General features: G+C 44.2%; 1 protein-coding gene across 1 annotated transcript in view; it reads right to left on the bottom strand.

Annotated features, from left to right (window-relative positions):
• Positions 1-1,986: 1,986 nt before the first annotated feature.
• Positions 1,987-26,480, bottom strand: part of LOC125342843 (cat eye syndrome critical region protein 2) — a 77,432-nt gene continuing 52,938 nt past the window's right edge. The window contains 16 exon segments of the mRNA XM_048335156.1: positions 1,987-6,412; positions 7,889-8,000; positions 9,048-9,084; positions 9,087-9,623; positions 9,626-9,758; positions 9,761-9,833; positions 9,835-10,462; positions 12,442-13,291; positions 13,483-13,590; positions 14,410-14,798; positions 15,640-15,766; positions 16,971-17,062; positions 17,151-17,188; positions 17,907-18,036; positions 19,493-19,646; positions 25,767-25,850. Of these exon segments, the coding sequence (XP_048191113.1) occupies positions 6,407-6,412; positions 7,889-8,000; positions 9,048-9,084; positions 9,087-9,623; positions 9,626-9,758; positions 9,761-9,833; positions 9,835-10,462; positions 12,442-13,291; positions 13,483-13,590; positions 14,410-14,798; positions 15,640-15,766; positions 16,971-17,062; positions 17,151-17,188; positions 17,907-18,036; positions 19,493-19,646; positions 25,767-25,850 (3,498 nt within the window). The 3' untranslated portion in view covers positions 1,987-6,406.

Here is a 26,480-nt window from a genome sequence, read left to right as displayed (position 1 = left end):
ACACAACGAAGAGTTGGTGGGAGCATATGCAGTGATATGAACTCTTAGGCCCCTTATATAAAGAACTTCTACATCTGAAGGCCCTGAAGTGAGTCCCCAAGGATACTGGGGGCTATTGTACTTACCGGAACCTTGTCCACCAGTTACTCTCTCTTCATCTTTTCTCTTTGTATGCTCCAGGGCAGATCTTGTTTTTGCCTTGGATCTTGTTTTTGCCTTCTTACTCAATTCCTCCCTTCCCACAGCAAAAACCCAAGAAAATGTCTCCACTGCCCGTAAATTTCTGTATAGCTTTAGCTAGAATAAGGCGACTCATTCTTGTCCTAGGCTGTTGGAAAGGAGGTTCAAGTCCAGGATTCTAGGAGCAAGTCATGCCTTCCCATTCCTCCCAGTCTCCAGGGTACCTGAATTGATATGCATGTCATGGATGTGCAGGGGTGGGGATTCTGGCTTACAATAGTCCAATCTAGGCATTTCCCAGCTGCCTTCTTGGCTGGCATTGCAGAGCTCATTTTTCACTAAATGCTAAAATCACCCAAGGAAACCAGAGGAGTGAGCCTCACTAGCATAAGGGGAGTAAAACAAATGCACCAATGTCCTTTTAAAAGCCCAAGGAAGAACCAGGAGAACAGGTCTGCAGGGCCAAGCTACACAGAGTAAAGGGCAGTGGGAGCTTTTTGCAGGCAGCCGCAGCACGGGAACTGGGAGCTCTGCCATCTCTAGGTGGGCTGGCAGGGAATCCAGCCACCCAGAAGGAAATGGCCCAGGGGCCTTCCTGCCAACATCATCTCTTGCATAACAAATTCACGTCCCAGGCCACTTCACCCACTGCAGGGTGATGGGTGGCACCCACAAGAGGCACTTGGGCTACTTTCTCAACTCTGCTAGCCCTGTTGAGAGAAAGTGGAGGCTACAAACTGCCAGGAGGGATGGGGGGGAGTAAAGTGAAGATGTCTTTTTTGTTTTCGAGGGAAGGAGTTCACCTTTTTAACAAGAAGCACCTTTGAATGTCTCCAAATGTCAAAAAGAAAGTTGATCAGAATGTTGAGGCAAATCTACAGTCGCAAAATAGCTCCTGTTCCTCCCTCTTGTCCCCTGCTCTTTCCTGTGTTGAATGCTAAGTGTGATGGTGGTGCAATGACCTTTGTATAAGGTATGTACCTTGAGGGGATGACGAGTGACGTGCTCAACAGTGACTGACTCCAAACACAGACCCAGACCAACTCCCAACTCGACTACTGCGAGTAGTCAAGGCGTGTGGTGCACGTGGGCCTGTCAGTACTGAGACTCAACACTCTGCTTGCTCCACCCACCACCACTTGAGCCATACCATCATTTCCCTCTTTTTGCTGAGTAAATGGAGGTAAAGAGAATTTGTCTGATTTTGATTCTCACAGCCAACTGTTAACTATGTGGCTACAACATCTATTTATCCCCAACAAGAAGCTACAATGAACTAGGATTTATTTTTTGGTCAGTGTGGGGCTTGAATTCTGGGCCTGGGTGCTGTCTGAGATTTTTTTTGTTCAAGGCTAGCATTCTAGCCACAGCTCCACTTCTGGTTTTCTGGTGGGTAACTGGAGTTATGAGTCTCAGGGACTTTCCTGCCTGGGCTGGCTTTGAACCGTGATTCTCGGATCTCAGTCCCATGAGTAGTTTAGCTAGGTCTACAAGCATGAGTCACCAGGGCTCAGCTTCTTTTCAGGTGGGTTTTTGTTTTTTGAGACAGTGTGCCGTGTAGCTCAGGTAGGTGTTCAGCTTGCTATGTAGCCTAGCCGGCCTGGACCTCACTCGCGCCGCCGCTGGCCGCCCTAGGGCCAGGCTTACTGGCCTCCTCCACCACACGTGGCCGGCCCTGAAGAGGACTCTGACCAGCCAGAACACAGTGGGGTGGTGACACTTAGGAGAGGGCCCGGCAGTGCTGGCAGAATCCGGGTCTGCCCTGATGATCACAGTCACACATGGACACACAAGTCAGAACCTTGCTATTTTAAGAATGTACTTTATACAAAATAACCAGTTCATATGGAAATAAATCTACAGACCTCTGAGGATCAAAAAGCTTTGCAAAAAGTTCTCTTAAAAAATTATCCAACACACAATATTGAACTAACTATTGAGGTAAGAGTCGCTCTCAGTAAAACAGGGAATCAGCAGACCACGACAAAATATACACAAATAAAAAAATAAATAGCACCCCTCTTTCCAGTACTGGCCAGAAAATTCACCAGGGCATTCACTTTTACACCAGGAGCAAGCAAGGACCCTGTGTATATACGCAGGCTGGTGGAACCTGGAGGGCTCCTGGGGCTGTGTGAGGGCAGGTGAGTGAGGCACCTGGTCTGGAGGCAGCCATTCGACTGTTCCCTCCCGCCCCGCTGCCCCACCTCGCCTAACAGCCCTTCCAGAACAGTAAGTAGGGCAACCAGCTGTTTTTCAGGCCTAAGAGTTAAGTCAGAACAAACAAGCACTGTTTAACCCAAGCCGGAGATGTGTGCTTAGCTAGCAGAGAAGGTTGTAGATAAAGCTCCTATCCTGCTTCTCTGAGAGCAAGGACATAGCAAAGAGCACTTTAACTCCACCTTCCCAGTGGAAAGGCAAGGCTCCGGTGTTAAGGTTTAGAGGGAGATCTAAACCCACTGAACAGAAACATCTAACCTGGCTACCTTCTCACCTATTACCACTCAGCCACATTCCTGGTGACCAGACAGTGACAGGAGAGTAGAAATGACAACTGCCTGCTCACACAAATGCCACTGCCCTCACTACAAGTTTTGTCCAAAGTGTTATCTGCTGAGACACCACATTCCAGAAACCTCTGGCAGTGAACACTGGTGACTCAGTGATAGATGCAACCCAAGTGCACCGTGGGTCTCTCCCCGAGGACCAGAATGGGTTAGCCAAGGGACAAACATAGGTAAATGCTAGAAATGACTAAGGTCATGCAAAGCACATCCTGGTCTTGGGACTCTGAATTAAGACTTTGGGTGACATTTCACATTAGATTTTAAAAGATGTATATGACTTATAGATAAGAAAGATGGGGGAAGAGAAGTGAGGGAAGAGAACAGCCAAGTGGGATGATGAAGTCTTCTTTGTGGTAATCATGGTGATGCCAACACTGGGGTTTTGTGTTTGTGGCAGCACTTACTAGCTTACCCTTAGATGCTGGTAGGAATTAGAATAACAATAACTATACAGCAGATAAATATCATGGAACTGCAATGGTCAGGAGACACTTCCACAGTAAGGCTACAGTGAACTGACCATAACTAAGATGAGGAGCCAAGAGCAAAAATGTCCAGTTTCATAAAAGCCAGCACCAGTCTGCCTTGTGAGAGGCCTGACCTGTGTGAGGTGAGACTACAGTGTGGCTAAATAGACTCCGGTGCACTACCCCAAAATTAAACTAGTCTGACTCAGGAGATGGAGCAGCTTTAGTTTTAAAGATGAGACAGGGTTGGGGGTGTGGCTCCTGTAGTAGTAGAGCACTTGAATAGCAAGTGCTCAGCCCTGAATTTAAAAACCTATGGGGGGGGGGGTCCCCACAAGGTGGGGAAGGGAAAGAGGGAAGTAGAGAGGGCGAGAACAGAAAGTAAAGAAATAATAAAAGAATCCTGCATGCCCTTCTCTATATCCATCACAACAAATTTCTTTAAATGAACAGATTCAAGAGGGGCAGAAACCTGAAAGGCTCAACTTTTCTTTCTGGATCTTTACTTCTCTTTAGCCTTTGAGGAAACTGTTTCTAAGTTATTAATAAATCTAATCAAGCTAAATCTTGCATGGTAAATAGCAATGATAGTGCTTCAAATTGTCCCCAGGTTGTCAGCTATGACACCCTAGGGACTACTGAAAGCCAGCAGGTGACTTAGTGACGCTGACCTGGAGGATACGTGTCTTTAAACCTGAGAGTAAACCCTGAAGACACCTTGGCACACTACTCTTACATCTGCTTAGGGCACTTGAAAAGAGAAGAGCCAGAGGAGCAGAAAGGTGAAATGAGTGGTCCTGTTTGGGGGTGTCTGAATGGTGGGACTCACAGAGGCTCCAGGCAACTTTCAGCCCATCTACACTCCAAAGACCACTAAAAACACACGGTATTACCAGATAAGGGATGGATAAGGGATGAAGGGCTAGGTCCTGTAATGACCACCAAATTCATAAACAGGATACAACAGAGGCTACTTTGCTGTTCTTGTTCAGTGTTACAACTCCATACAGGAATTCTGTATCCTGTGGCTCTTTCTTAATATATTCTCACTTGCCCATAAACCAAGAAGGGTGATAAGGAGAAGGTAACTTTCTGATATTTTCCCCTACAGCATCTCTTGTAACAGAGCATTGGGGTAGAGAGCTCCAGGAGCGAGGAGGAAGTGGCAGCTAATGCAGTGTGTATACTATAGCCCCTTCAGCTTTAGCACTGTGGACAAAGCCCTGTGTTATAACACTCCTGATGAGAAGCTTCTTTCCGGGGGGAGAACCATCTCAGACCGAGACTGAGCAGATCCTTCCTTTGCCCTGCACAAACTGGAGTAAATGCTCTGAGCATGTTAGCATAGGCTAGCACAAGGACAAACTGTGACCCATCCACCTATTTTCTACGACTAGGTTTCCCACGAGGTCTAGGATCAAATGAGAACCCAGCCTTACAACTCAATTGACGCACAGATAGGCTACCAGTCTAGTTCCTTTCCTTCTGATAACAAATTTAGCAGATTATAAACAACAGTTCTCTATTTAGTTAAGTTGGGGGAGGGGGGAGATAAGGGCTCACTATGTATTTAACCCAGGATAGCACTGAACTCACGATCCTCCTGCCTCAGTCTCCCATGTATTGGGATTACAGACATGAACCATCACACCCAGTTTATCAGTTCCACATTTATTGAAGGAACTGGAACTGGAGGGAAGAGTTCTACTAACCCTGCCCACAGCTGAATTTGTAAGAAACTAGAGCAGATTCATATTTTATGAAGACTTCTACTAACCCCAAAGCATGCTTCAAAATAAATGCTATTTTTTACAAAAACCGCAATTTCAGGCCATTTCCCTTCTCTCCTTGTGGTATATTTAAGTTTAAAGAGGGGCCCTAACTTCAGTGACATCTCAGCTAAAACAGGACACAGAATGCTAATAAACAGGGAGGATCCAGTGTAATTAACTTTTAAATCCATAATAAAGTAATTTAATACTGTAAAATTGTTTCCTATCAGATATGACAAATGCTTTCTAATAATTTATGTTTGATAGCTAATTTAAATCACCATAGCTGATTATACTATGATTCAGTTAACTGAATAAAAACTATATATACTGAAATATTCCTCAATTCAAACTGTATATCTATAGGATACATTTTTCTTATTCAAACCTGTGCAATTTCTTTACTGAGACTAACACATACAAACCTGAGTAGTCATGTTCACCAAATGTAGTTTGTGCTAGAAAGCTCTGCGTGACTCCTTCTAGAGCACACCCAAGAGGGCTCTAGTAAGTGAAACACTGAAGTCAGTCCAATTCCTGACACCAGTTCACAGTTCACAGTATCTGGAAGAATCAGGATGGGATACCACTTTCACAAATCTAGGACTTAGGCCACCTGAGTGCCAGCAGCCTGCCTTCGGGGCTGAAGGTCCCAGTGGCCACAAGAGAGCACTGCCTCTGGCTGAGGAATGAACAAACAGTGAGGGGGACAGGTACAACTGGACTCTGAGGCTGACCTCAGGGAGAGCTTTATCTGTTCAAGGCTAGATGGGCCAGTCACTAAGAAAACAGAGGTCATGGCGTGTAATAAGATGAAACTTTTCCTACCCTCTCTCCAAGCTCCCCAAAGCATTCAGTGTGACATGATTGTAAACAGACAGAGACCGCTCCAGTGCTGTGTGCCCACTACAATTAGGACTCCTGTCTCTTTCACATCCCCACCCATCCTTCCCACTTTATGTACAATACATTCACCACCAACAAAAAATATTTTAAAAGGCAACATGAAAATTCTGTAAACTGGACCCAGCTCCAAAAACATTAATACTACAAGTAGTCCCTTCCCCAAATATATTCCTGAGATGAGCTGTTCATAAAGTTTAAAAGCACCACTCCAAGTGCCCCCACTCAAGTTGAAATTGATTTTCCCTGACTGAGTCTCAGGACTTGGAGAAGTCAGCATGAACTCCGGGCTCATTTGTTCTTCCTGAGTGTTGGCTGTGCCAGCAACCCAACCCGGAACCCCTGCAAGCCACGTGTGCTTCTAAGGCTCCAGCTCCTGACGGCATGGTGCAATTCACTGTGAAGGGGAGGAACAGTGTGACAGGAACAGAGATAGGCGAGGGTCATTCCCCAAATCCTCCATGCTCAGTCTTCATGCACAGCTTTCTATTTCATTGGGGGCTATATCCTCCTTGGACTAGCTCTGAGAGAAACAAACAGAATGAAAACATTTTAAAACACACAAAAAATTAACATTGCTTTAAAACAACAACAACAACAACAAAAAACTATTCAGTCACTGTTAGTCCCAGAAGGTGGTCTGGCAAGTCCTGGGCCTTATCTAAACCCAGCCCCACTCTTAAGTCACCGAGGACTTCTGGCATGCTAGGAAATACAGCTGCTTCTGGTGGCTTCTTTATGTTGTCAAGGAAGAGACTAAGTTAATGGCAAGTGGGACCTCTCAGCACAGCACATGGCAGACAAGTAGCAGCATTCCAAGACAGTTATTGTCATTCTTGTCTCTCCCTTAACAAGTAGGATAAGATGGGTAAGGAAGTGTGGCAAAAGAAATGGGCAAAAAAAAAGGGAGGGGGGGGTTATATCGATTCTTTTAACTAGCTGGTTACAAAAAAGACTAAGGGGTCTGGGAATATGTCCTAGTGGCGAGAGTGCTTGCCTCACTTACATGAAGCCCTGGGTTGATTCCCTAGTACCCACATATATAGAAAATGGCCAGAAGTGGTGCTGTGGCTCAAGTGGCAGAGTGCTAGCCTTGAGCAAAAAGAAGCCAAGGACAGCGCTCAGGCACTGAGTCCAAGGCCCAGGACTGCCCCCCCCCCCAAAAAAAAAGACTGGGCAGGGGGGTGGGTGAGGGGGAAAGATGTCAAAAAGTCTTTCAAGCCAATGCTGTTGATGTTTCCAGAGCCAGGACTAGGAGCACAGGGAGAATTTTTAGAAAAAGTATTAACAGGATACTTGAAAATTAATTTTGTTCCCTGGCACTGGTGGCTCATGACTGTAGTCCTAGTGCTCAGAAGGCTGAGATGTGAGGATCATGGTTGAAAGCCTATCACGGCACTCTCATCTCCACAACTAACGACCAGAAAGCCACAAGTGGAGCTGTGGCTCAAAGTGGTAGAGCACTAGCCTTGAGCAAATGGGACAGCGCCCAGGCCCTGGAGTTTAAGCCCCAAGACTACTACCCCCAAAAAATAATTTTCTCAAGGTATCACTTAGTAGTATAGTACATGCCTAGAACTCAACTGCCTCAGCACAGCAAAAGACCAGACAAAACAAGCCCCCGTCTACCCTCACACAACTTGTTCTTAGAATAGCAATGAGATCATGCACAAGTAGAGCAGCCTTAATCTGCAATGCTCTCACATCCACAACTTTTCTTGTTTAGCTTCTGTAATGCTCAAGGTAAAACCTAAGGCATGTTAGGCAAGTGATCTACCACTGAGCTACATTAACTCCAGCCTAAGAATCAAAATGTTTGACTACTGATACCAACATTCAAAAAAGTTTCCACTGTGGAACATTTCAGGCCTCATGTTCTGAGACTGGTATGACTAACCAGTATTCCATAGTCTGAAATCTCGAGACCAAGCATTTTGGAGAAGGAACACTTCATCTGTATTTATTTCCTAAACCTAGAGTCAGAAGCACCAGTTCTTACCTGATCCAGAGGAAGCGTTGGGGTCTTATGCGGCGGCAACTGTTCTGGTGATGCCGTGGGGGCAGGGATCTTTGAGAACGACGACTGTGGCTGGATCGGAGGCATGTACATCCTACAGCCGTAAGAACGGAACATGGAAGAATTAATGAAGACTCAGCAGCTCCAAAGAAAACATTTCCATCATGGAGATGGATGCTGCCTGCACTATGCAGGTGATTCAACTTGAATCATCAATCCTGTGACCAAATGCAAGTGTGAGCCTTCTGGTGCCATGGAATAGAGGGCACAGGAAACCAAGAGCCAAATCCAGAATCTAGACAAAAACTGACCTGATCTCTTTAAAAAGGAAATAAAGATAAGATGGTTTTGGGGGATTTTTTTTGAAAAGGGATTAAATGCAAGTCAACTCTAGCCTTGAATAGATTTCGGAACAAAAGGGGGGAAGTTAGCTCTGAAAGACATTTAGATATAGGGAAATTTAAGTAAGAGTTTTATACTAGAGGACATGGTTCTTTTCCTTGGATGTGGTACAGTGTTGAGATTATGCTGCAGAAGATTCCTCATTTTTAGGAGATGTGTGGGAAGTATCTGGGTGCTGACATTTAATTTCCAATGGTTTAGGCACATGGGTATAGAACTTCTGGCTTGCCAGCCTTGAAATCATTTAGTAGCATGCCTGAGGCGATCTGCAATTTCTTATGGCCTTTTAATGTTCCAATATCCAAATGGCCCCTGACAGAAAAAAAAGTTCCCCACCCATGGTTGAGAAAAAGAAAGGCAAAAACAATTAAAGAGATACAGATGTGTGTAGAGCAAATACAAAAAAAATATGAACTGGAACATGATAGTGCACACCTCAAATCCTAGCTCTTGAAAGAAGCCAAGGCTACAGAGCAAGTTCCAGCCCAGTTCAAGCTACACAGTGAAATAATACTGTCTAAAAACAAAATACAAAGTGATGGTGCCGATTCATTTTCATGAGGAGAAAAAAAAAGTCACAAGAACAAATCAGACACCATGAACAGTTCACATGTTTTTCTTGGTCCTGAACCACAAAGCTTTTAATCTTCATTCCTAAAACCATTTTTTTTCATTTCAAACTTAACATTTGTTATTTCTTCAAAGGAAAGAAAGCAAGCAATTGAAATATGTATCTTACCCTGGTGGTCTGTACACTTCTTGGAAGACGCCCTTGTTCCGCTTCCTGTGCCCATCTGCTCCATCATCACAGCCTGGAAGTGCCCCAGGCCTTCCTCCTGACAGTGATAGAGAGGGCCCTCCTGGGAGAGGCCGTTGGGTTGGGCAGCCACTGAATGGCGAGGTGGATGAACAGCCCCAGGGGAAGAGTACACTCTGGACTGAAAGTGACTGGCTGGCCGCTGAGGAGTGTAAGGAGGTCCAGTTTGTAGCATCATACCATGAGGTGGGAAGGCAGGAGAACCAAAACCCATCCCTGAACTCAGAGGCGGGGTAGTTCCATAGAGATAGTCACTGGGCAACAGTGAACTCTGTCGCTTGGTAGCTGCATTGTGGTTGTCTAGATCTAAAAATTCTTTGGGACTTTCAGGCCTCTCCATAGACTCATCTAGCTTTTCTTCCTCTGGACCAGGATTCTGCCCATCAGTTGAGACAACTTTAGCAGCCACTGCATCCATCTGAGTTGGAGAAGTTAAGGCAGTATTCAGTGTCTCGCAGCCCTCTGGATCAGCCATAGCATTCTTGTCTGAAAAGAGGGCCGTGGGGGCAGAGGGTGACTTGCTGGGGGCCCGTTAGGGCTGCCTTGGGGATGGAGTGGTCTCTGCCAGTCAGAAAAGCCCTGTGGACATGGGTAGTAAGGAGCTCGCTGGTACTGATGATAGGAAGGCTGAGGTGTGGTGGTTGGTAGGAATACCTCATTCCTTGGTGGGGGCGGTACCTAGGAAAGACCCCAGGATGAGGGTTGTAGACTGAAAGGCTCTGGGGGGAAAGGCTGAGGATGTGATACTGAAGGCTTCGCTCCCATCACAGGGCCCAAACCTTGCAGGCCTGGGCTGACGTGATAATGAGGAGCTGGATTCGAGTATTCTAGGCCAGGCATGTATAAGGGGGAAAACTGGCTCACAGAGCCTGGCATTAAATTGGAGTCTGCACAGGGAGGCGGTGTTGCATTCTGTCCTGTGCATGGCATGGTCTCCTGTGATGTTTTGCCTGTGGGGCACAGTGGCTTTTCTGAACCACTGCCACCAAGGCCCTTCCCTTCTGAGCCACAAGGGGATACTTCACCAATGGCCCCATTTTCAGGACGAGCCCCTCTGTCTGACACCACAGAGAGATCTCTCACACAGCCTTGAGCAGCTGGGCTACAGTAGCTGTTATCCAAAGGCCAGGTGTTCTTGCTTTTTGCTGTTTTACAGGTGTCTTCAACTTCTGAGGAATCGCCTTTAAGCTGTGGGACCTCTGTTTCTCTCTCTTGTGATGGGCTCTGCTTGGTGCAGTCAGCTTGCAGGGGAGGTGTAGGGTGAGGTAGCTGTTTGAGGTAGACCCTCTCTGAAGCACCAATGCCAACTGATTTCTCTTCAAGTCCAGGCAAGGACTCTGCAAAGAATGACAAGAAAAAGAGTAAAAGAGTAAGGGCTGAGGACACTGAGTACCTAAAAGGAGTCCAAATGTCAGGGCTTGCATGCTTCCTTTTTTGTGGAACTAGAGGTAGACCCTGGCACGTCTAAAGCTATCCCTAAGGCCTGCCAAAGAAAGGGAACACCAAGGTCTCGCTCCTGTGCAGCTGGTCAGGTAGGAAAATGTGGTTGTCATTAGCACTGATGTCCACACAAGAAAGTTTGAAAAACTTAGGTACTCTGGAGACAGGGTTCCCCACTTCAAAAATGCTGACTCGGTCTGTACCTGTACCTGTGAATGGACAAACCCAGTATGGGCCTTTTACTGAGAGGCTCTGGGATAGAATCAGAATCTTATGATACTAGGCATACACTTCAGAACTGAGCCACACTCTTGTCCGGAAGTCTCTAAAGATGATGACTATAAAAGCTGGGCACCAGTGGCTCGCTCCTATCATCCTAGCTACTCAGGAAGCTGAGACCTGAGAATCACAACTCAAAGCCAGCTCAGGAAACTCAGTGGGACTATTATCGCCAATTAACCACCAGAAAAGCAGAAGTGCTGCTGTGACTCACACTGGCTGAATGCTAGCCTTGAGCAGAAGAGCTCAGGGACAGCACCCAGGCCAGAGTTCAAGCCCCACAACCAGGGTGGGGGTGGGGTGTGTGTGTGTGTGTGTGTGTGTGTACAGGACTATAACAAAAACTCAAAGGCATCTTGTTTAACTCTGTCTTCCAAGTTCAGAAAATATAGATGTACACCACCAACTCCAACTATACAGCGATTTAATAAACTGAATCAAATTAGGACTTCACTATGTCAATTCATTAATGTGACTGAAACTTCTATTCTAGACAAGCACTCTTGCCACTGGGCCATATTCCCAGCCCACTTCTATACTATATACACAAATACAAGTACACACATTATAATATGGATGACATCTCTCTACATACACACATACACATACACACACACACACACAATACACACATTTCTAGGCGGACAGAGCAGTCCAAATATGATCAAATTCTGAGTCTGGTAACAAACTGAGGATAAGACTTGTTTCATCATGAACCCAGGCACAGGTGGCTGACACCTATAATCCTACAAGATTTGAGGATTGTAGTTCAAAGCCAGACCAGCCTGTAAGACCCCTTGTCTCCAATTAATCACCAGAAGACCAGAAGTGGAACTGTAGGTCAAAGTGGTAGAAGGCTAGCCTTGAGCAAAAAAAGAACTCAGGGACAGTGCCCAGGCCCAGGGTTCAAGCCCCACGACCAGAAAAGAACCCCAACCACAAAACCCTTTAACATCTTTTATGAAAGCATCCTTTATACAACTACCTAAATTTTTAAAAAAGTAAAAGTGTCTCTCTCCATTCTCCAGTCATGTACTGAAGAAAATTCATAAAACATATTAGACAGCTACAGTGGAAACAAGCATTAATTACACAAAGTATTCTTTTCATTTTTCTCCTTTGGTTTTGCTAAGAAACTGCTTCAAGCTTTGCTCAGACTTACTAATTCTTCATGCTTTGATACAAGTATGGGAGTGGGGCAGAAAAACATCTATAAGGTATAGAAGGACTGAAGCTGACTGGAAGGGAGGGGGAGCTTGAGTGCAGGGGCTGATGCTGAACAGCCACCCTGTAACTCACATGTGCATAATGGATGGGTATGGACCTAGTATGTTGGGGCTTCTTGCTACCTAAAGAGCAAACACTCCTGTGCTGTGGATTTCCCATCTGCAAAAAACAGTATTGATAGCAGCCTGAGAAATAAACAAATATACATGAAAAACAAGAAGAATGTCTCACACACTAAGTAAGTGCCCTGTGGCACAGCAATACAAGGTTTGGCTGAGTTTAGACTGAAAGGAATACTTTAGGCAAGAGCAGTAGAACCACATTCTGTGTGAACAGTCAAAGACCAGTTAAGAGTAGCAAGGTAGATTACCTCCATCGTTCTCAGACTCTTGTGTTTCACTGATATCCTGTGTCCTCTCAGGGTTGCCCGAGGCAGGTTTGGGGATTGACACACTTACTGCTGCTGACTGAGCTACCTGTGGAAAAGGGCTAGGTAATTGGGACGGAGGCGACTGGTGGGGGTGGTAAGGCACACCTGGGGGGCAGACACGAGAGGAGAGCTGCTGCATGGCGATCATCTCGGGGCTGTCCATCATGGAGTCCCCTCCTGGCACCCCTCGGAGGGCTGGGGAAGGCCCTCCAAAAAGAGGACTTGGTGCTGAGGCTGGAGGTGGCTGTGACCGGTGTCCTGCAGACTTACAGTGTGGCCGCATATATCCTGAGGAAGGAACTCCATGAGGTAGAAAGTTTGATTGTTTAGTCCACTGGTTTGGGGTGACAGATGGTCTCATTCCTCGGACATCCATCATGTGCCCAAAAGTGTGAGGCTGGTGAGAGGGTCCAAGTCCCATATGGGGTCTCTCATCTGGCCCCAGGGGTCCTGGGTTTGCAGCACCATGGTTTCCATTCCAGACAGCAGAGCGCACCCGATTCAGGTATTTGTAGGATCGAAACATGTGGCTTGGAGGAAATTCGGAGCTTTCGGGAAAGTCTGGGTGTCGAGCTGGAGGAGCTCCACCATGCCTGGGAGGAACAAATCCTGTTTGGAATGGACCTGGAGTATACATTCCATCTTGACTGGGGCAACTCATCTGCCCAAGCGGCAGGGTGTGGGGCTGTGACCCTGTGTGGGAAAGGGGTGTCAGCCCACCACACATGTGCTTCTCCTCAGGAACTCTAAGCCGAGGGCCTCGGTGGTTGCTGTTTCCTCCAACTGGAGGCTGAGAGCAAAAAGAAGACAAGGAAATACAGTCAACACTCACAGAACTAGGTGACCATGTTTTACTCGCTGGGATGGACTCTTCAGGACAGAAAACAACGAACTAAGATGAATGTGGGAAGAGGCTGTACTTCTGAACTATGCCTGAGGGACGGACCCTTCCCAGCTTTGTTGTCAGTGGAAGTTGATTACCTGCATGGCAAAGGAGGGCTGCTGCTGCAAGGGCTCTCCTGGGGGTACTTCTGAGACTCTTGAGGAGCCATACAAGTTGGTGCCAAGTGTTCCTGGAGCTGCTGGCCTCTAGGAGGCAAATAAAACAAGAAGGAAAATAAAAGACAGCTATCAGAGAGAATAGTGTGTCTTGAAGACTACTAAAAATGTGCTCCCACCAGCCCCTGGTGGCTCACGCCTATAGTTCTAGCTACTCAGGGAGACTGAGATCTGAGAATCGCAATTCAAATCTCCATCTTTTTAAAAGTCTACAGTACCTTTTCTGGGCATCCATCTCCAAATGCACCTGATTGTGAAATTTTTCTTTCTTTCTTTCTTTGCCAGTCCTGGGGCTCCTGAGCACTGTCCCTGACCTCCTTTTGCTCAAAGCTAGCCCTCTGCAAACTTGAGCCACCGCGCCACTACTGGTCGTTTTCTGTATATATGTGGTGCTGAGGAATCACACCTAGGGCTTCAAGTATACGAGGCAAGCACTCTTGCTACTTGGCCATATTCCCAGCCCTAATCGTGAAATATTTTTAAGTCTCAGATACACTGGGTAGCTTAGGTACTGTTCACATGGGCTTTTGACACTAAGAGTAACCTTTATCTCTTCAAGAGCAGTTTCTCAATCTGGTCTCAAACTCCCGAATTCATACAATTCTTTCACCTACAAGTAGCTGAGCTATAGGCACAGGCCACCAATGTGCCTATAGCTAAAGGCACATGACTTTTATTAACCCAAATTTTTGCTTACAAGGAGAATACATGACTCAATGACTAAGAAAAGGAGACGTAAGGATGACTGGCAGAAATGAAATCACTCATTATTTTGAACATAGTGCCCTCACTACTTTTGTGAGTTCAGCAGCTTGGAGAAACTGTCACAGAAACTGAGGTTTTTCTTACCATCTGGTTTAAAAGGGGCTCCTGGTTGGGCATTCCACCACAATGCAAGGGGCGGGGAAAGCCTTGGCCATTGGAAGTGCCCACCTCACAAGGAGGCTGTGCAGACCTGCTGCTCTGATTATCCCCAGAGGAGACACCTCGGCGTGCCGGAGGCAATGACTTTCCTCCATTTTCCACGGGTAGCTGTTTCCTGCTGGGCCCCTCAGAGTCCCTTGAGCGGGTCCAAACGTGGCTTCCACTACTTCGCCCAGCACGACTTCGTCTTTTCTCCCGCTTCTCATCCTCTCGGATCCAAAATTCTTCATCGGTGTCTCCATCTTCAGTAGGAAAATGTTTCATCATTGCACGATGGAAACACCTCTCTAAATTATCAGACATCTTGGTATACTCTATAAGGAAGACACAATGATTGGCCTCCAGGTAGTTTTGACAGGACATGAAAAAACATCAAGTACTTCTACAAATAAGTAGCAGGAAATGCCATTTGGCTAACATTTCTGATTTAATTCAACTTGGGAGCATATTACATTATAGAGCTATGGACACAAGATGAAGACATGCCACTGTCCATATTCTGTCCAAGGTTAAATGGCTACTTCAGCACTATCACCTCTAACTACTAAAAGTCTGATTCTGTTAAGCTAACATAGAAAAAAATTACTAAGATTTATTGAATCTGAATTGTTTTTAGTGTTTTGGTGTTTTTGTGCTGTCCTGGGGCTTGAATCCTGGGCCTGGGTACTGTCCATGAGCTTCTTTTTGTGCAAGGTTAGTGCTCTACCACTTGAGCCACAAAGCTACTTCTAGGTGTTTTTGTGTAATTGGAGAAAAGAGTCACACAGACTTTCCTGCTGGGTCTGACCTCAAACTGTGATCCTCAGATCTCAGCCTCCTGAGTAGCTAGTATTATAAGTCACTAATACCTGGATCTCCTAAATTTTTATTTATTTTTTTCTTCCTAAGAAGAGGTCTTATTATGTAGTTGAGGTTGGCCTTTCAAGAATGCCCAGCTTTGATTGAATTATTTCTAGCAGAAATTTATGTGTATAAATTTTTAAAATTCATTGTTTAATTAGAGCTACAAGTCTCCCAAACCCTCCTGCTTGGGTGGTCCTCAGAGCTCAGCTTCCTGAATAAGTAGGCTTACAAGCATGAGTCACTGGTCCCCAGCTAAAGGCATACTAATCTCATTATAACAGTATTCACCATGTCCTCCCCTTCCTCACTTACCACTATTTTCCCCATTATATTTTCGACAATTCTTGAACATTGTCTTCATATCACTTATAAATTCTTCCTTGGTACAGTATATACCTCCATTCAGTTTCTTCTCCATACTTGAAATATCCATGGGGATCTAACATAGAAGACATGACCTTTAATTAACAAAACATCACTTAGCACTTTTGAAGCAAAGGAATCCTAACATTAGAAAAATGCTTAAGAGCATGGTATATATCCAATAACCTTGATTTGTAAGAATGACAAATGAGGGCTAGGAATGTGGCTTAGTGGTAGAGTGCTTGCCTTGCATGCATGAAGCCCTGGGTTCAATTCCTGAGCACCACCTGAACAGAAAAGGCTGACAGTGGTGCTGTGGCTCAAGAGGTAGAGTGCTAGCCTTGAGCAAAATAATCCAGGGACAGTGCTCCGGCCCTAGTAAGCCCCAGGACTGGCCAAAAAAAAAAGACAAGTGAGAATGGTAGAGGCACCTGCAAGTGGTGCTGTGGCTCAACGTGGTAGAGCACTACCCTTGAGCAGAAAGAGCTCAGGGACAGTGACTAGCCCCACCACCACCACCACCAGCAACAACAACAAAAAAGAAAAACAATGAGAGTGGTAGAGCATCAACCTAACAAACAAGCCAAGTAAGCATGAGGCCCAGTTCAAACCCCAGTACCACTGGAAGGGAAGAGAAAATTATAAGAACATGAACTCAAAGACTGTATGTGTGTATGGCTCAAATAGTAGAGAGCCTGCCTAGCTAGTTTAATTCCCAGTACCATCACCAAGGATGACAGATAAGAGTGACTCGAACTTTTAACCCTAACTACTCAGGAGGCTTCAATCTATGTGATCAAGGTTCAAAAGCCAGCCCAGAGACAAATCCAAGAGACTCTTATCTCCAGTTATCCAGCAAAAAAGACCAGAAGTTTAGGTGTGGCTCAAGTGGTAGAGCTCCAGCCTTGAGCAAAGAAGCTTAAGTAAGAGTACAAGTTCAAACCCCAGGACCAAGACACAATGAAAAAAGGAAGGAAAGAAGGGAGAGACGGAGGGGTGAGGGAGGGAGGGAGAAAGAGAGGGACAGAGAGAGACACAGAGACAGAGAGAGAGAGAGAGAGAGAGAGAGAGAGAGAGAGAGAGAGAGAGAGAGAGAGAGAATGAATATGACAGATAAGCAAAAGAAAAACAAAAACTCCAGGAGGAAGGTAACAAGTTTGACAAGAAATATATTCACTACCTTAGGACATAACAGTGAAACCCCTCTGTACATCACCTTGACAATATTTTTTTTTTAACTCCAGCAAAATACAGATACTAAGTAAAGATTTTAAACATACCTTAATAATCTGATAATAGTTAGGGGCATAAGACTCATCTACAGGTTCCAGGAAGGGCCAGGAATCCTTGTGGGCCTTAACCACATCTAGAACTGAAAGGAAAGAAGAAAAGCAATTTACCTGTACCCATACAAGATGTTCCTCAGAATCAGAGCATGGAAACTAAGAATGGATCCTCACCTTTGTACATGGCAGTGAAGTCATCATCTAACTCAAAGCTGTGAATTATAAAACAACACATTAGCCAAAACTGACCACAATCTCTTAGCAAAAATGGGAGTAACAAATTTCCCCATCTATAAAATAATGGAGTTGGCTTCAGTGATTCAGAACTTCATGATTCTATGACTTAAGTTATTCAAAAGCACATTCCTTTCTAATTTCCTTGGGGAAAAGAGGCTCACTCTGCAGCCTCAGCAGGCTGTAAATGACCAGTTCCCCTGCCTCAGTCTCCCCAGTGCTGGAACTACACACATGTGCCATCCTGCCTGGTTGGAGGTTTTAAAAAAAGGAAAGTTAGGATGTTTGCTGAACACAGTGGGGAATGCCTGCAATACAAGCACAAAGGAGAGGCCACGGCACAAAGACCGTGACTTCTATGCCAGAGGGTTCCATAAAGATACCACGGGGAGAGAGGGGAACCCAAAAGAGAAAAACCTCTAAGTCTTCCAAATTAAAAAGATGCTCTCTATGTTCAAAAACAACAACTTTACATAAAAATCAGATCTTAATTTCTTTGCATGAGAGGATCACTGTGCTTCTGGGGAGAGTGGTGGACAGCAGGGCAGTGGATCTGTGCGCGCATGGGAGAGGTGGGAGGCTCTGTGGGTTTAATACTCACTCCTGTCCTTCACTGTGACAAGGATGCCATGAGAAGGCGACCTAAACACAGTGCAGAGGCAGCTGCTACTGCTGCTGTCATTATCACATACTCACAGGTCCTTAGGCTTCTTTCCTTCCCTCGTGGGAGAGCTGGGGTCCAGGTGGGACAGTTCGGGGGGTAGCTCCTTGCCTTGAGCTAGCAGCCATGCCCGTTCTTCCCTGAGCTTTCTCCTCTTGGCACGATCTACAGGTAACATGAATGTGGTAGAGTGAGCTTGGTGCTTGCACTCCTGCAGCCACCAGCAATCTCCTCTCACACATGCTTGTAGCACCCTGGCTGGCTCTTCAGGAGGAGCTCACCACAATCCTCTGCCCATGTCACTCCTCACACACAAACTTGCCTTCCTTTCCCTTCAGAAAGCTTATCAGCGACAGCAATGCACATGGCCATTCTCCATCTTCATACTACCAGAATGGGAATACCATGAAATGAATGATTTACTGTGTTTATTACCAAATTCTGAACAGTGCTGGCACTGAATGGGTGCTCAAAAAAACCTGTCACTTTATAAAGAAAAATCTTACATACTTTCCTGTATCAGTCAACTGAGGATTAATTTACCCTCTACCTTGTCAAGTAAGTTGTAATTTTTTTTTCTCCTCTAACTTCGGAAAACAAAAGGGAAGGGAAGGGAGGGATATTCATTTGAATATTGAATCTCACATGCCTGTGTTACCTCAGGGCAGGTAGACAGGCACACAAGGGCTGGGGGGCCAGATGGTGGTAGGATTGGTAGCTATGCCACTGTCAGACTTTCTTCTAGCCTGGAACTTGTACATTCACCAAGAACAAGATACACTGGCTGAGAGGTAGAATGGGCGTTTTCCCTACTGTGACTGGAGAACAGCCTATGATGTTAAGTAAGAGGCTCCACGGGGCTGCAGTGTTATAGTCACTCAATGTTATGCTGGAGTCTTCAACACCATGTTCTACCCTAGGACCCTTAGCATGCACAGAAGCTAGCTAGCTCGACTCCTGAACAGTGATATTTCAACTACCAATACCAAGGCTGTCATAAACATCCTTGTTGATGGTTATAAGCAAAACCCTGGGTTGACTAGCACTATTTAAACAAGCCATTTCTTATGAAGAGGAAGCGCCTCCCCCTAATTCTAGTTGCTCCTGTGTACACTGCATTTCAGGAGTATGAAAACAATGGGATAGAAAAAGATGTTGAAACAGATCCAGGGTGTTTTATCTATTTACATCCAATTCTGGTACTTAGAAACCGAAACCTATGTGATGTTCAAAAGCAGTAACTACATTTCTGGTTGGAGGAAGTAGCTCAAGCCTGTAATCTGGAAGGTGGAGCTCAGGAGGACTTTGGTTTGAGGCCAACCAAGGTGAAAAGTCCTTATTTCAACAAACAAGCTCACTATGGTGGTACAGGTCTGTCATCCCAGCCACACAGCCAGAATAATTAGGAGGACTGTGGAAGATAACTTCAGGCGAAAACATGAAACCCTATCTTAAAAATAATTACAGCAGTGGCTGGGGATGTGGCTTCGTGGCAGGATGCTTGCCAGTGAAAGGTGATACACACCATGAACTCCTGACTTAATCTGGACATGGCTGTGGGAGGACTTATCTCACCCACGTGCTTCTCATGACTGGGCAGCAAAAAAACAGAATCACATACCTTCCACGGCCTTGACCTTTTCCTCCAATTCCCGCTTCCTCTCCTCCTTCAACATCTGCTCCTGTTCCTTCTTCTGTACTGCAAGAAGAATCTGCCGTTCCTCTTCTTCCTCCTTGCGCTTCTGTTTTTCTATCCTGGCAAGTACAGGAGTCTCCTGTGAGAAGCCAAGGAGGTGTACAGAGTCAATGGACCAAATGCAAAGCAGACCTTAGCTCAGAGTGAAGACACAAGTTACTGAACCCAACATATGGTACTGAATAAATACCCCTTAGCTAATATAAATAGGTAGAGGATTGCAGAAGAGCAAAAGATGGCAATGCTATTTAGACAAATTATATTTAACAAGGAAACCACTGGTTCAAATTCTATGTTATTTTCTTTGTGGTTAAAGCAAGTTTAAAAATAGACTTCTCAATGTCACGTTTACCACTCAAGTGCTTTAAGCCTGACTTTAGAAGAGTTTACAAAGTAAAACTCTGGAATGAACAGAGAGAAGAATAAAAATTAAAAACCATTCCTGGTTACATATATAATAATGCATTCATAAGCAGGCTCTACAGACCACAGTCCTGAAATAACCATTTTCCTACAACCCACGCAGGCAGACGAATATTATGAATTGGGCAGGGACAGTTATCTGGCCATTGTCCTCCAAAATAAATGCCAGTGAACCACATCCCTGCAATCCCACCAGCAACCCCATATCCCAGCCTGAATACATATTACAGACCAAATCTCAGAAACCAAAACAAGACAAACCAAATTACCTTCTTTCAGTTGCACAGTGACTCCAAGACAATGTGTAAGAAATGAAGAGGAAAACTATGCTCTGACAATGGAATTACTTCATTCAGACAAAACAAATGGTCCCTTATCTAATATATAAGGCCCTAGGTTTGATCCTCAGAACCAAAAATTAAACAAGAAAACTAGTGTTTCATATCACACACAAAAGAAAGAGAAAATGACTGGGAATGTGGTTTAGTGGTAGAGTCCAGGGTTCAATTCATCAGTACCACATACACAGAAAAAGCCTGACGTGGCACTGTGACTCAAGTGCTAGCCTTGAGCAAAAGAAGCTCAGGGACAGTGCCCAGGCCCAGAGTTCAAGCCCCAGGATTGGCAAAACAAAAACAAACAAACGAAAAAGTAACTGAAAAAACAGGGTATCTAAAATTACAATTTATTTAAATAACTTATAATACACACATACACATTTGTCCCTACAATGGACAATAGGAAAAAATATCTGAAATATTCTGCCATTCTTCCTTCAACCGTGACAGGGTATACACTAAGTAGAATGAGCATTTGTTTGGCTTGTTTCTGGTTCTGGGGATCAAACCCAGGATTTCTGGCATGCTTTGCGACCACTCTACTGAGCTATACTCCCAAGATCAGCATTTTTCTCAAGAAATGCAAATCAATCACTTATGAATAGAAATACCACTGAAGACCTTATCTGCAAATAAACACAGAAACTGCCTCAAGTGTTTCATAAGCACTAAGCCAAGCTAAGCCAACAGAAGACAGAAAGGAGGAAAAGCCACTTATGTCACTTTAGGAACAAATGCTTTTGCAATAAATACAAAGAAACATTGCAAATATGTAAAGAAATCTTAACAGAATCCCCCACCTGAAAGCAAATGTAATATGCAACTCACAGAAGATAAACCACACATTACAGAAATGTTCATTAAGATCTCAGTCTTGTAATAAATACATCCAAAAAGGGTCTGAAGCAAATGGGTAGCACTGTAAATAGCAATGATTCCTCCATTATATATTATGAAGTTTTTTGATATTCTGTCTCAAAGTTTTCTATGAAAACATCTAAGGTTTGGTGGCATGGTTCAAGTTCAAACTCTAGTAATTGGGTCTGAATTTGTCTGAAAACAGAAATTCTTGGAGACCAGCCCTTTCCTCAATCAATTAGCAATACATATTCTAAAGTAATTCTATTTTTATTAAACGTGTCCCTGTTCAAAGTTTAAAATTAAATTCAAAAATTATAATGTATGCATGTATGTATAATTTATGTATTTTTGTGTACATATGTATACTCCCACTTATAGAGGCTGAACCTCTAACTTACAAGATTTTATGCATTCTGGCCCTCTGCCCCTTGAGCCACACTTTAACAAAGAGCTTCTGCCCAAAATGGCTTGAATCCTTGGTTCTTCAGATTGCAGTCTCCCGAGTAACTTGTGTATTTTTAAGATGATGGATTAAAAATTTGGCAAGGTACCAGTGAATCACATCTGTAATTCTAGCTACCCAGGAGGCTGAGATATAAGGATTGAGGTTCGAAGCCAATGAGACAGAAAAGTCTCCATAAGACTCTTATTTCCAATTCACCACTCAAAAACCAGAAGTGGTGGGGCCTGAGCACAACTGTCCCTGGCTTCTTTTTTTTGCTCAAGGCTAGCACTCTGCCACTTGAGTCGCAGCGCAACTTCTGGCCATTTTCTATATATGTGGTGCTGGGAATCGAACCTAGGGCTTCATGTATATGAGGCAAGCACTCTTGCCACTAGGCCATATTCCCAGCCCAGAAGTGGTGTTACAGCTCAGAGTGACAGAGCACTAGTTTTGAGCAAAAGCACTCAGGGACAGCATCCAGGCCCTGAGTTCAAGCCCACAACTGACAAAAAATAAAAAATAAAAACATGTAAGTAAAAATATATGAGGCTGGGTGTAGTAGTGTGTATCTGTAGTATCTAATTCCAGCTCTTGGGAGGCTGATGCTCCCCAAGATTGTGAGTTCAAGACCAGCCTTACATAGTAAGACCCTACTTTAAACAAATAAAATACAACAACTAAGTCATGATTAAAGTCTTGGTGGGGGGTTTTTTGGAGGCTAGTTATTTTTTGAGATGGAATCTCACTTCCTGCCCAGGTATGTTAAGTTTCCAGTTGCAGTCAGGAATGCTACTGTACCCAAACTCTCCATGAAGGTGTCTTTCCAAAAGTGATCCTTCCAATCTGTCCCCAAGTAACTAGAATTACAGTGTGAGACAGGAGCACCCAATACTTACTGCCTTTTTTTTTGGCGGGGGGGGAGGGGGTGTCACCAGTTGTGTCTTGAACTCAAGTCCTGGGCACTGTTCCTAAGCTCTTTTGCTCAAGACTAGCTCTCTACCTCTTAAGAGCCACAGCTCCACTTCCAGTTTTTGAATGGTTAAATTAGAGGTAAGAGTATCCTGGGGACTTTTCTGGCAGGCTGGCTTTAAACTGGGATCTCAGCCTCCTGAGCAGATAAGATTAAAAGACCAGCACCTGGCCTTACTGACATTTTTAAAAAATTCAAAAATGTAAATGATACACAAGTGCATAAAAATTAGATAGATGTGGTGGTCCCTGTGCACAATCTCAGTTTAGAAGACTAAGAGAAGGAGATCAGCCAGTTAAAAAAAAAAAAAAAAGGTGGAGAAGGGGATGGGAAGGGAGGGATCCAGACATGTTTAAGTGATACTTTGCCTAAAAGGCTCTGGGTTCAATTCTCGTATCACAAAAGTAATCACAAAAGCATACATAGTAACAAGGTACCATGTGATGTTTTAGTGTATGTGAATATACTGTCATCACATTAAACATAGCTATCTTAAGACACTTATCATTTGTGGCAAAAAAATAAAATTCTAGCTTTTGGCCATGTATGATAGACAAACCCTAGCTTTGTCACCATACTGTACAACAGCAAACCAGAACTTTTTACTTCTATTTAATGAATGTTCTTCAATTAAGAGGCCACTCAGCTAGGTATCATTTAAAAATAATATGCGTGAATATGTAATAGTAACATGTAAAGAGACAGTTGCAAATGGAACAGGGATTGGTGTTTAAATGCTCTGTAAGAAAAAGTCCTTCTAGAATGAATAGGGCATGTTAATGAGAAGCTAATTGGAAACATCACTGTCAAATCCTCTAAAGGACTGTTAACTAGAACCTCTCTCTGGCTTATACAGTGCTGCTCCATTCTGCAGGACAGGCTCAGGATACCCTCTGGTCCACCAAGCAGCCAGCAAACTTAAGACACCACCGCCCCCCCCCCCCCCCCGCCCCAAACCACAGTAACTGAAAGGTCTAGAGCCTAAAAACAAAATACCCAGCGTCCTTAATCCTCATGTTCAGGGAGACAATGTCCCTTCACTGATCCTGCCCCCAAAGTCACAACTGAAGGATTTTTTGAGGTAGTATATTTCCTGGATGATCAATGCCTATATGCTTAAAAGGCCTGAAAATTCATCTGCTCTGGGAACAAAAGCACTAAACTCATGTTATCATTAAGATTTCTCCAAAACACCTGGTTCCACAACAGATATTCAAAATGTTTTTTGTATTTCTATATACGGTGGCTCCTGTATTTCAAACTAAATAGCAGAATTTTAAAAACAAACCCTACCACGAATAAAAGAAATGTCAGAAATGCTCAACTTCTGCTCGCAGCACAAGTTGCAGAGAATCTTCAAGAGTATTTAGATTATGAGAGAATTTGAATTAACAGTTCCCCATGCAGCAATGTTCAAGGAGGTGTTAACTGTCAAGGGAAAAATGGGAATAGGGAAAACATAGCAACACTAGAGGAGATGAAAAGATGTCAGAACTCTGACTGGTATCACTGGCTATTCCCAAGCTCGTGGCTCTGGTGGGGAGAGGAACCTAGGGAGGTGGAAAGCAGTCACTGAAGAATTGCTAGCGCAAAGGTAATTAGAGCAGCAGCCTCCTGGGAGCAGTAAGTGGGCTGAGAAGAAATGGCCTTTAGACCTCTTCACTTTGTATCTCCTTGCTCTACTTGCATTTTAGCACATAAAGCTACACAGAACCTAAGTTCTTGTTTCTCCTTTCACTCTCACCCCTCCACTTACTAAATCTCAGTGGATGAAAATACCAAATTTTTCCCTGCCCACTTCACACCTCAAAGGTATGTCATGAATGAAAACACCTAACCATACAACTGTAGTTAGTTCCTGGATGGTACTTAGAAACTCTTAGTGATACCTATTTCTTACCCATTCTCTTCAGCTAACAATGTTCTTCAGACTCCCATGTGATACCCTCTCTACTCATATGACAGATTATGAACACAAATATTTTCCCGCTTTTAAGAGAACTGTCTTTGTTTATCTAAGCCTTTACGTCTTAGGGAAAATGTGAGCAACTAAGGTTTTTTGACAAGACCTTGTCTCTTAAGCAATTCATCTCAGCAGAGAGGTAGCTATACCCATTCTATTTTTAATTCACAGCTATCTCAGGCCCATAATATATCGCTAAAATACAGACCAAATGTAAACTCTTTTCTACTATTTGTTTGAAATAAGATCTTTCTGTGTAGACTACACTGATTTCCAACTCAGGATCATCTTGCCTCTGCCTCCTTAGTGCTGGAATGATAGGCATGTACAATCACACCAGCTTTCTTTTTATTTCTTTGCTCAACTTCCCAAAAGGTAGGTAAATGGTGGTCAATGAAGACTTACCTTTATTTTCTAGGCTACCTCTTTCTATTTATTCACTAGCCTTTTCCATTCCTTTTTTTGGGGGGGCCAGTTCTGGGGCTTGAACTCTGGGCCTGAGCACCGTCCCTGGCTTCTTCTTGCTCAAGGCTAGCACTCTGCCACTTGAGCCACAGCGCCACTTCTGGCCATTTTCTGTGTATGTGGTGCTGGGGAATCGAACCCAGGGCACTCTTGCCACTAGGCCATATCCCCAGCCCGACAACCTTGTTTCTTTGCTTATTAAAGACATAAACATGACAATCTGGACACTCCCAAATCTGCCACTTAACTACCACTATCTTACCTACCAGTCACATGCACCATGTATGGTTCTCTACCATGTCACATGCTTTCTTGCCATTGAGTCTTTCCTTGAGCAATGGTGAAGAGACTGTGTCTCAGCTTTACCATCCCAGAATCCAAGCCATCTATAAGCCCATGCTAAGAGCAGCCTCAATTCTTCCTTCTTTGCCTTCCATTCATAAGTTTTTTACAACTTAACCACTCTAATTTATATTAGATTATATGTGAATGTACCCATCACTCAAAGAGATGAGAAAAGATCGGGCGCGTTCAGGGTGGTAGACTCAAAGAGATGGGAATAGAACCTCATGCTCTATTTAAATATTCTCTTTCTAAAAACGTGCCTTATACCTGAGAATCCTTAATAAACTTTTTGAGACTTAAATGAAGAAAACAAAGAAGTAAGAATAAAAGCTACATGGAATGAAAGGGAACTACCCTTTCGCTGTTTCTCTGCTCTCACACACACTCACCTCTGGTTTGAAGGAGTCCATGGACAGGTGGCCAGACATCCACCTAGGTTGCAACTCTGCCTTTGTGCGCTGTGGACGTTTACCCTATAGTTAGAAGTGAGGAAAAGAAAGGAATAGACAGATTAGGGTGCTCTTAGCTATTCTGCTGCTGTCACCACCAGAAGAAAAAGAACCATTAAGGCACAGAGGAAATCGCCAAAGGTGACACTCTATAAGATGACTGGGAAAACAACTATTCAGCTGTGCATGGTTGTGAGCCAGTAAGTTACTATTATAACTTTTGGTAGTACTGAAGTTTGAACTCAGGACCTTCAGCTTGGTAAGCAGGTTCTCTACCACTTAAGCCATGCCTCCTGTGTTTTTGCTCTGGCTATTTTTAAGATAAGGTTGGGGGACAGGTTTGGACCACGATCCTCCTCTACTTATGCTCCTGCAAGGAATTAGGATGCGGGTACACACTACCATGACCAGCTCAGTAGGTTGTTTTCTCTTAAACAAAAAAAGGTAAGAATCTCCCACAACAACTTTTATCAAAGGAAGAAAAAAATTAAAAACATTTTTCCACTGGGCACTGGTGGCTGACGCCTGTAATCCTAGTTACTCATGAAGCTGAGATCGGAGGACTGTGGTTTGATGCCAGCCCAGGCAGGAAAGTCCCTGTGAGACTCATCTCCAATTAACCACTTAAAAACCTAGATTTGGAGCTGTGGCTCC

Source organism: Perognathus longimembris, chromosome 27 (assembly GCF_023159225.1).
Source record: "Perognathus longimembris pacificus isolate PPM17 chromosome 27, ASM2315922v1, whole genome shotgun sequence".
Taxonomy (NCBI): domain Eukaryota; kingdom Metazoa; phylum Chordata; class Mammalia; order Rodentia; family Heteromyidae; genus Perognathus; species Perognathus longimembris.
This window is presented reverse-complemented; position numbering and strand designations above follow the sequence as displayed.